At 48.1% G+C, this 10,293-nt stretch overlaps 1 protein-coding gene across 1 annotated transcript in view; it reads right to left on the bottom strand.

Moving 5' to 3' along the window:
- Nucleotides 1–1,812: 1,812 nt before the first annotated feature.
- Nucleotides 1,813–10,293, bottom strand: part of usp54b (ubiquitin specific peptidase 54b) — a 36,311-nt gene continuing 27,830 nt past the window's right edge. Inside the window, exons 16-21 of the mRNA XM_078290915.1 lie at nucleotides 8,811–8,958; nucleotides 6,433–6,724; nucleotides 5,865–6,192; nucleotides 5,149–5,276; nucleotides 4,836–4,967; nucleotides 1,813–1,899 (exon numbers count right to left, since the gene is read on the bottom strand). Of these exons, the coding sequence (XP_078147041.1) occupies nucleotides 1,813–1,899; nucleotides 4,836–4,967; nucleotides 5,149–5,276; nucleotides 5,865–6,192; nucleotides 6,433–6,724; nucleotides 8,811–8,958 (1,115 nt within the window). The remainder of the gene's footprint in view (nucleotides 1,900–4,835; nucleotides 4,968–5,148; nucleotides 5,277–5,864; nucleotides 6,193–6,432; nucleotides 6,725–8,810; nucleotides 8,959–10,293) is intronic.

Below are 10,293 nucleotides of genomic sequence, written 5' to 3' on the forward strand. Positions count from 1 at the left end.
AACCCAAATGAAAAACAAAAACAGCAATGTTAAATACACTGTCTGAGTTAAGTGCCAACCTTTGGTTTAGTTACAACGATCGATCAACATCGGTAAATTCTTTAATAACTTTACATTGGCCAGTTTTTCAGTAAGGACTTTGTTATTTTATATCATATTAAATAGATTAAAGCATATAATGAATGTACTCTACACATGTCAGAATGCTACTCTGTAAGGGGGGGCAACTATGTGAGAGTGAATCAAGTTGTAACTGCCCATAACTGTAATAACTGTTCATACCTGTGTTACAACTGAGGAATGGTTGACATCTCCGTGAATAAGATAGCTCACTGGCTGAAAATATACCTCTAATACATATATATCATATAAAGCATATTCATATTAGACATGTCACTTGTCTCAGGCTGAAGATGAGCACTTCCTATTCACATCTGAGGGTCAGTGGGAGAGAGGAATAATAAAGTGTGTAAGTGTGAATTCATGAGTTCCATTGAAGTTCACCTGAGGCCTAAAGTAAAGCAGACTCCGTCGACTCCAGAGAGCACTTCCCAGTCCAAATTAGCCTCCGGCAAGTGCACTTCTGCCGAGAAACCTTCGCAAAGTGCACTCAAGTCGCGGCCCACGACTCTCCATTCTCACTGATAAAGCCTAAGAGAAAGGCGGCCTAATCTAGTTCTCTCCCTCCTCCCTCTCTCCACCCTCCTCCTCTGTTGGCCTGTTGCTGGCGCTACTGTTGCCTGTTAGAAAGGAAGGAAGAAAGAAAGAAAGAAAGGAAGGAAGAAAGAAAGAAAGAAAGAAAGAAAGAAAGAAAGAAAGAAAGACACAGAAAGAAAGTAAGAAAGACAGAAAGCAGAGAAAAAGGAAGCGCTTGTCTTGTTTAATCTCCCGGTAGAAACGGGAGAGCTGTCATTAGGTCGGCGAGCGTTTTGGGGGCGGAAACTCCAGCTAGACACTTGTGAAGTGCACTCCACTCCTCTTTGAAATGCAGACATGAGGAAGTACCACTTTAAGTTTATCAATAGTCATTAATTATCATTATCAACATTCCATAAGGTCTTATTAATTAACATACAGGTTTCATACATGAGTTTTTCTGTACATGACTTTTAGTTATTAGAGAGTTCAGTCTCGGACGGGTTTACTGTGCGCGCACACAGGAAAGAAAACCAAACCAAACCAAAAAAACAAACAAAAACAAAACATGGCCGTCCCTCTGAAACGGACCCAGTTCAGGTGCGTGTGTGCGTCCATCAGGAAATGCCCGTGAAGAAAGAGGAAGAGGCGTGGCTACTTGAGTAAGAGCCTCCCCCTGAGCTGTGGAGAGTTCAGGTCCCTCCGAGAGAGTCCCGAGCAGACTGCACAGGGAAAACCCCCAGAAAGGCCCAGGGGGAGAGAACAACAGTCCTGGGAAGTAGAGGGGAAGGTTGAGGTTGTAGTTGGGGGGTCAGAGTGACTGCATAGACAGAGTAGTGGACTAAGGGGGGAGGGAGGGGGTAGGGGAGGGGGGGGTCGAAGCAGGGTGCTGCAGGCGGCGAGGGAGGCTCTACGTCAGTACGGATGTGCGTGTGCGTGTGCCTGTTGTGTGCGTGCATGTGTTTTGCGTGTGCACGTCGTATGGGAGGAGGGGGAGGAGGGAGGGGGGGAGAGAGGGGAGGAGAGGGTTGAGGGTCGATCCTCCTGAGCCAATCCCAGGTCCGTCGTGGCAAGGTCGCCGAGGACCCCAGCCGTCGCTGCCCTATGACATGCCTGTTGTGTCTGTGTGTATGTGGCGGGAGGGGCGGGTGGGGCGGGGGGGACGGGGGGGAGACATCAGTGAAGCAGAGCAGGACTCTGGTCAGAAGACAGCTTGACCCCCGTCAGACACAGCCAGAAGCTCCCTGCACCACTGGACAGCTCCTGGACAGGGGGAGGAAGGACAGCATGGTAAACAGGTCAGGACAGCAGCTCATACACAACAGACAGCAAGTAAAGGGGGATTGTTTGGGCGGTTTAAAGGAAAATATCAGTGTGTACTCGCTGTTCTGTTTAACAGCATCCACATACCTGTTTTACATTTAAAATATCAATAACTCTTTACCATTCCCCGGTCTGATTGTTGTTATTTGGGGTATTTGGGGCCTGGACTCTTTCAAATTTCATTTTCCAATTTCCACTGGAGCATTGGCTCGCCTGCAAACTACTTACCAAATGAAGGGTTTCATTTCAAAACACCATATATCCATTTCCCTGTCCTGTTGTCAGTGCTGCCATTGCTTAATATTCAAAACACACAGATGATTGCATCCTCTAAAAAGCTGCTATTTTGTAAGTGAAGATAGCTGAAGAGAGCTGACAACTTCAATGATATTTCCTTCATACCAGCAATCATTTTGTCAGAGGGGGATTTTATGAGCAGCGTGCAGCAACATGTGCCATGCAGCCCCCTCCCTCTTGCCCAGCATGCGCACACAGACACACACACACACACATGCATGGCACATGCTCTTCATGCTACCTCACTATCTAACTTTAGATGCCAAGACATGTTTTGAGCCGACCAGCAGCAGGGGAAATGCCTCCCAAAAGAAAATTCAGACACTGGACTCGCCATCGTTAGTATAAACCATGAGGCTGGTGGGCAGGGGCCACATGATGATGTAACTGATGACACTGCATCAAGAAAATCAAGGAGGCAGAGATGTTGAGGACATGCTCTTTGATGTTGGATGGTGTTGAAAGGCTGGGGAGCTAGTTTCTACAGCAGCCGATAGCAGCTGTTGGTTTGTGCAACAGTCTGAAGTGTTCACTGTTTTTATTTTGAATACTTTGTACTCTTGTAGCAACTATTCATTATTTGTTTTTATTGGTGTTCATTTGTCATTATCTCTTTACATGTTTTCAATTTGTTGATTTATTAAAACATCTCCCTGGTGTGATTGTTCCTTAACTTCTTGTTTTTATATTTCCATTATCTTAAAATGAAGTAGGATTTGTTGGTAATTTGTCCAACTCTATTGTGTGTATGTGTATGTGTGTGTGTGTGTGTGTGTGTGTGTGTGTGTGTCTGCTCCTACAGTTGTGAGCTGTGGGAGTAATTTGGTGGATGTGGTTGGAGTGTTTTGGGGCCACAAACACAATCTTCTTTGGGGCCTTTAGGGTCATGTCACGTTGTTCAAATGGTGCGTATCTCCTTTTGGAATGACGCTCTTCATTATTTACTATTCTATCCTAGAAAGCTAGTAAAAGGACTGCATGTTGTTCACTGAAGTTGGACCCAGTTGGATACCACAACACTCCCACAGTACAGTGAGGTGTGATTTTTACACTCTGAAACCACAGAAGAAGTGTAAAAATCGGTGATGGCACTTCTGCTTGTCAGTCTGTTTTCTGCCATTAAGTCGCATTCTGCCGCAACAACTCCTTAGAGGCTGCAGGATGTGAACAAACCAGAAAGCTTTGTACTCTCTGTAGGTGTCACTTCAGCAAGCCATAAAAGTTATAAGCTGGAAATAAAAGTTTCTGCTGGGTGCCCTGATTAAAATGCCACTCATCCCAGAACTCGTTCACAGCTCATTTGTGGGCTCAGTCAAGTTATTGCCTGAAAGAAGCAAGGAGGATATTTTCTGAACTCAGGTGACACTGCTGACATTTGGAAAGTTTGCTTATGTGCTCGGGTTGACGAGGAAATCTCTCAGCAGGATCTGCGATGGAGTCTCACACTAAACAGGATTCTATGATCAGTAGAAATTTATGCAATTTTGAATTTTCTGACACCATGACAGATGCTACAGACCCGGCTCAAACAGTATCTGGATGTTGATTTTCTGGTTTGTTTTAAGCCCTATTTGCACTGGACTACTATTATGTGTGGACCTCATGTAATGAATTATCCCCCAACCCCTCCGCACAGGATAATGACATGCGCTGAGATCACCGGTGCCTTGAATACAATTGTATAAGGTCAAGATTTTACAATTTCTCATTTCTTGATTTAGCAAAACAAAACTTAAAGTTTGAGCTGAAAATGCATTCAAAACCTTTGTCTATAGGTTCCACTACTGCCTCCATTTTTCATGATAGGAGGAAGATAGAAAGACGAAGAAGACGAAGAAAAAAAATAAGTTGCATGCCAGAAACACCATCTTCATGGCAGGCAATTTCAAATCACTGGAGGTCCACAGGTAATACTAGTTATGTGCAAATAGGGCTTTAGCCTACTTATATACCAGATGAGTGCGGTTTGTCACAAAGTGCAATAAAATGTTTGCCAGTATATGAATAAAATAACATGAAATAATTTGAAAGCCAATTTGGTATACTACAAATTGTCCAGAAACCCACTCATCTGGTACTCCAAGTAGCTTAAACCAAATAAAGAAATATTTGTATAATATTTAAGCAGGTCTGGACAGTCTTTAGGTGATCACTGGTATTTTCCTTTAAGATCACAGTCGTAACTTTCTATGCACTCAGTGCAGTGTTTACCTGTGAAGCAGTGGAGGGAAGTGGTGATGAGAAGGTGTTGTGATGAGGAGGATGGAGGTGATGATAGTGGTGGAATAGCGACAGGGACTCAGAAGAGAGGAAGTAAGCAAGGAGAGGCACTGACATCTGCCTGCTTCACCTTTGAGAGAAAGAGAGAGAAAGAGGGGAAGAAGGGGGGAGAGCGAGAGAGAGCGGGAGGACAGATTGGAAATCGAAAAAGCGAGACAAAAGGAAGAGTCAAGACAAACGGGACAGGGAAGAGAGCAGAGGGAAAAGCAACGCGTAAAGTGCCGAGGTGGGACATCAGGCGGGTGCAGTTTAAGAGCGCGGCCACAGGGAGGCAGCAGAGCACAGGAGGTCAGACTCACAAAGCTGCGTGTTGCAGTCAGGCGGCTGCGGCGCGAGGTCACCACCGTGCCGCTCAGGCTGCGTCCGATTCGCCGCAGGTTTTCCCCGTCGTCAGGCTCCACCCCCAAACGCAGATCCCGCAACACCATTGGCTGGAGAGGGAGAGAAATGTCTGTCAGATGCTGGAAAATGGATCCAGTCGAAAAACGTGGGTGATCTGTGAAGGTGTGGGGGGATTGTAGCAGAAAGAACGATACGTGTGTGTGTGTGTGTGTGTGTGTGTGTGTGTGTGTGTTCCAAAGACAGAGACACAGAGAACGAGCATGTCTTTACCTTGTTGAGGTAGGTGGGGGTGCTGGTACAGTCCGTCCCATACACACTCCTCTCCATGTCAGCGCTGGGGGTCTGGGAGCGAGTCTGCCCTCCCACCCTGGATATGAGCCTCTCCGATGGGCTACAGCCTGAAGGAGACACAGGCAGGCTGGAAGTCAACACTCACACATACTAGGACGCTCTACATAATACACTTTTTGCATGGATGTCCCCAGTGGGAATCAAAAGCCCTAGCAGTGTTAGTACCATGCTCTATTATGTTCTATTATTAACTTACATGCTGTATAAATATTAAAGTCCCCATGAAATGACCTCCCATTACTTCTATTTCCAGGAAAACAGAGAATCTTTCATGGTGACCTCATGCTGCACTAGTAGGCGTACATTTAAATTCCAACCAATAAAACCATCACAGATTTTTTAACAATCCCGCCCCTCCGTCCCTCCCATCAAATAAAACTGCCTTTTTCTCCTTGAATCATATTCCATTGGTTTAGACTTTTGAATGATCCCCCACTGCATTATGTCCCGCCCCAACATCCTGTTTCAATAGGAAATTCATCAAATCAAGGAGGTAAAGATGCATTTCAATACATTTGAGTACTACTACTACTTCATTCAGATTTGGATCAGAGAAGTGGAGATGAGGGGATGACAGCGATGGAACTCAACACTACTTGGTCTTTGTGTGTGTGTGTGTGTGTGTGTGTGTATACCTGTCTTGCCAGCCAGCAGACTGGCCTGGTAGAGTGAATCCAGCTCAGACAGCTCTGCATCCTCATGGTCACAGGGGTCGCTGTGCTGCCCAGGGGCATGCTGGGAGCTGTAGTGCCCAGGGGAAGACTGGCAGCTGTAGCTGTAGTTCTGGCCGGAGCGCTGTGGCCTGATGGGAACGCAGCGGTCTGGGGGCGTGTCATATGGCGTCACCACGGCATCTGGGCGGTCCAAGCTCCAGGAGGACCAATGGCGCGTGGCGGTGTCGGGGGCGGCTCCGCAGCTCGGCCAATGGTGAGTGGCGTCGGCGGGGGAGCGGGGCCGGGGGGGCTGCCACAGGGGCGTGAGAGGTTTCCTCTGCCCGGAGGCTTCCGGCAGGGGAGGAGGAGGAGGAGGAGAGGAAGGCGGAGGGGGAGCGTGTGTGTGTGAGGGTTCGAGGTGCGTGTGTGCGGAGTGTGTCTGAGGCCGTGTTTGCGGGCCGTCGGTGTGCGCGGTGTGTGTATCCCAGAGACGCAGAGGAAGCGAGGGCAGGGAGATGGCTAAGTGCTTCCCCAGGGGTCTGACGCTCACCCCCCCTGCCTGCAGCAGCTCACACAGCCTCACCCCCGTCCCCTCCCGCCCCTCCTCCTCCCCTCCCTCCCCCCTCCGGGCCGACCCCGGGCCGGCACCCTCCTCTTCCCCCTGGCCCGAAGGGGCGCAGGGGTGAGCGAGGCTGAGGGTGAGCGGGGGTCGAGGAGGGGGGGGCCTGTAGGGTGGAGGGGGCGGGTCGGGGCCCAGGGCAGCGTCCTGCTTGGCCGTTGCCTGGTCCTCTTCCTCCTCCTGATTGGGCGTCAGCAATATTTGGACCGGGCCAGGCTGTTCACTGGAGGACACAAGAGAGGGAGCGTGTCAGTCAGCCAGCAGCAGAGAAAAAAACAGAGCTGCTCTGACGTCAGGTGAGTTACTGCATAGAGGAAGGTCACAACCGCATACTAGGATAAACAGACAGAAAACACATACACACAAGCACACAAACACACACACACACACACACACCACACATACAGAACAAACGAACAAACAGCTAAGAACACGCAATTGACTTAGCCGTGTGCAAGCAAAACACTTTGGTAAAGATGTATGGGATGTTAATGCCTTGCTGATTTCACAGCCATGCTGTTTATGAGTCAGACGCAGGCACAAGCTTTGCTTTATTGATCGAAAGATCACTGCAAATACAGCAAACTAACTTTCTGATCCAAACAAATCCAGCTCAAAGACCAAAGATTCAAATTTAATCTCAGCGACTGATTTTGAAAACAGCAATCTACCAGTTGGCCTGGTTATAAAACTGCACAGAGCACTGGTGCAGTATATCAACGCTGAAAATAAATGTGGCTTCTATAGAGTAATTTGGTCTCACTGGGCACTATATTACTTTATTGATTTACATAGCGTTGATATGTGCAGGATATGATATATGTTGAACATTAGTGGATCCTGTCTGAGGGGGATAGGAGGAGAGATGCAGAGGGATGGTATCTATTCTATACTTTATTAGTATAGAAGTGTGTGTGTGTGTGTGTGTGTGTGTGTGTGTGTGTGTCTATGTGTAGGCTGGTAATGTGTTAACGCGTGCCCAGTTGCATTTAGATATAGATGTTTGTGTGTGTGTGTGTATAGTAAACTAGTGTCTGTATATTTGTGTGTCTAGTTTTATGTAAGTGTGAGCACGCCAGTGTGTGTGTATATGTGTGTGTGTGAGTGCCAACCCCCATCCCCCACATTAACTCTCTCCATCTCTTCCAGCCTTAGTAATTACCCAGCAGGCTTTGCAGCAGCGAGCCATAAATCAGAGGCTTGTGTTGATCAATAGAGGAGAGGAGGAAGGTAATAAAAGAGGAGAGCGCTGAGCTATACCCCTCCTCCTCCTCTTCCTCCTCCTCCCCTTCAGCCCTACTGACAACAGTTAACCAGGCTACTCATACACACAGGGACAGAATAAAACCAACACTAGCATGACTAATCAAAAAGAGTGAATTAGCAAAAGTAAAAGTGAGTGCCGCATCCAGTCATTTTCCTCAAATTTTGGATGTGCTACCTCACTCTTTTTTGACAAGTCGCATTGGATTTGATGCTTTTTGGCTCGGCACTCCGCATACAAGAACTCCATTTCTTTCCCCCCTCACACACAAAAAAAACTAACACATCAGTAGGGAAACAGACGAGTTGACTTAACACACAAACACACCGGCGAAGAACAAAAATAAACCGCAGCACAGGATCTGTGTCTGCGGCACAGGACAGAAACACACTGACTGACTGCAACTCTACGGCGTAGAGACGGACAGATCAGCAGCACACAGAGCAGAGAGAAGCTTTGGCAGCACACGGATACAAAGAGCAGCACAGCGCAATGAAGGAAAGCAGTGAAGCACAGACAAGCAGAGAGCAACTCTCTCTCTCTCTCTCTCTCTCTCTCTCTCTCTCTCTCTCTCTCTCTCTCTCTCTCTCTCACTCCTCTCTCTCGATAGCAACATAGAGCCTAGCAAAGCAAGTTTTTGCTGCACTGCAACACGCACAAACACAAAGTGGATTAGAAGTTATATACTCCGGTGTGTGTGAGAACACGCACACATGCACACGCGCATACACACATACAGCGGGGTATGAGAGTGCAGTGCTGGGGGGGGGGGGGGGGGGGGGGGGGGCGGGGGGTGTTACAAAACCAAGGGGTCCCGGGACTTTGGACAGCCAGTGCTGAAGACACACACATGAGGGTGTTTTTAGACAGCCAGCACCCATAGGACACACACAGAGGGGGTCCTGGGGTGGGTTTTAGGACAGGCAGTGCTGAGGACACACACGAAGAAGAAGTGAGGGAGGGAGGAGGGGAGGGGGAGGGGGGGATATTGAGGTGATTTTGAGACAGGCACCGCTGCGGACACATAAGGGGACAGTGGTGGTACCTGCGAGGCCCCTGTGGGCGGGCGCTTCCTGTCTCCCGTTCCATATCCTGTTCCTGCCTGCGTTTGATTGGGCCCCCAGCGCTCCTCATGCACGCAGCTACAGCCAATCCGCTATGAGCGTTAGCCTCATGCAGGGGTCTGAGCACAGCTGAGGATGTTAACAACAGAGCGGGAGATAAAAAAGGAGAAAAGACAGAAAGAGAGAGGGGACAGAGTGGCAGAGAGAGAGAGAGAGAGAGAGAGAGGAGTGAGGGAACAGAGAAGGGATGGAGAAAAGTGATGAGGGGAAATGAGAAATCAGAGGTAGGAGATGAGAGGGGAAGAGGTAGAGGAAGAAAGAGTTATACAGACAAAGAAATGAGGATGAAAGAACACATACAGAGGGACGGGGGACAGAGAAAAGAGAAGCAGAGCAAAAGGAGTGGTTATGAGGGGGCCGGCATGCAATACGCTCCTCTACTGTGAGTGTATGTGTGTGTGTGTGTGTGTGTGTGCGTGTGTTTTCTGTATATGTACTGCAAACGTATGAATGTGTACACTCGTATGTGCAGTTAGTAAGTCAAACAGTTGAGGTTAGAAAATGAGGAGCGGAGTTAGGGCTACGTTCACTAATCCACGGACACCGCAGAGTGAAAAGAGGTTTATAGCGGAGAGCGTTGCGTGATGCGCAGCGTAGTGAACGCAGCCCCGGCGTGCGACTGCGGCCGGTGTTAGTTGGTTAAAAAAAAGAAGAAGATGCGGCAAAAGACAACAAAAGAGCAACCATCACCCGTCTGGGCTGCCATGGAGAAGTGCGCGCTGTTTTAAGAGTTTTAAAAAAGTTTTAGCCAATAGGGTTGGGACAGGATGGGATGGAAGGTTCATGGCAGCTCTGTTGTTGTTGGCTGTGTGCCCTCTAAAGAGCGAGGCAGGTTGGTTGAAGTCGGCCCGAAACCATTGATACCGATGTGGGAAACCAAATTCCGTTGCGTAATCGCACTGATAGTGATGCCATCTGTTCATCCGCAAGTTGTCCTTTCACTTCATCAAGGTTGAGTGTGCTCATAGGGGTGTGTATGTGTGTGTCGGCTCTGTTTGTGTGTGGATGTGTGTGTGTGTGTGTGTGTGTGTGTGTGTGTGTCAGGTACGTAAGGCTGAACCATAGACACACTGAAGCACACACAGTAGGACAGACAGGACACAACATCATAATCCCTGATCTAGAGTTAGGTAGCGCTGGGCTGGAGGGGAAATCCTGCACACCTACTGTTCGTACAAGGCTCACACACTCACACACAGACACAGACACACACACACACACACACACACACACCACAAACTCAAATATACATAAAGGCACACACACACATACAGGATCATACAGGAACGCACATGCACACACATTTTGTGAACACAGGAACACACATAAACATACATACATATACAGGAACATACACACACATACCCACATTTTGTGAACACAAGAAAACACACATACACAAAC

The sequence above is a fragment of the Centroberyx gerrardi genome, chromosome 20 (assembly GCF_048128805.1).
Source record: "Centroberyx gerrardi isolate f3 chromosome 20, fCenGer3.hap1.cur.20231027, whole genome shotgun sequence".
Taxonomy (NCBI): Eukaryota; Metazoa; Chordata; class Actinopteri; order Beryciformes; family Berycidae; genus Centroberyx; species Centroberyx gerrardi.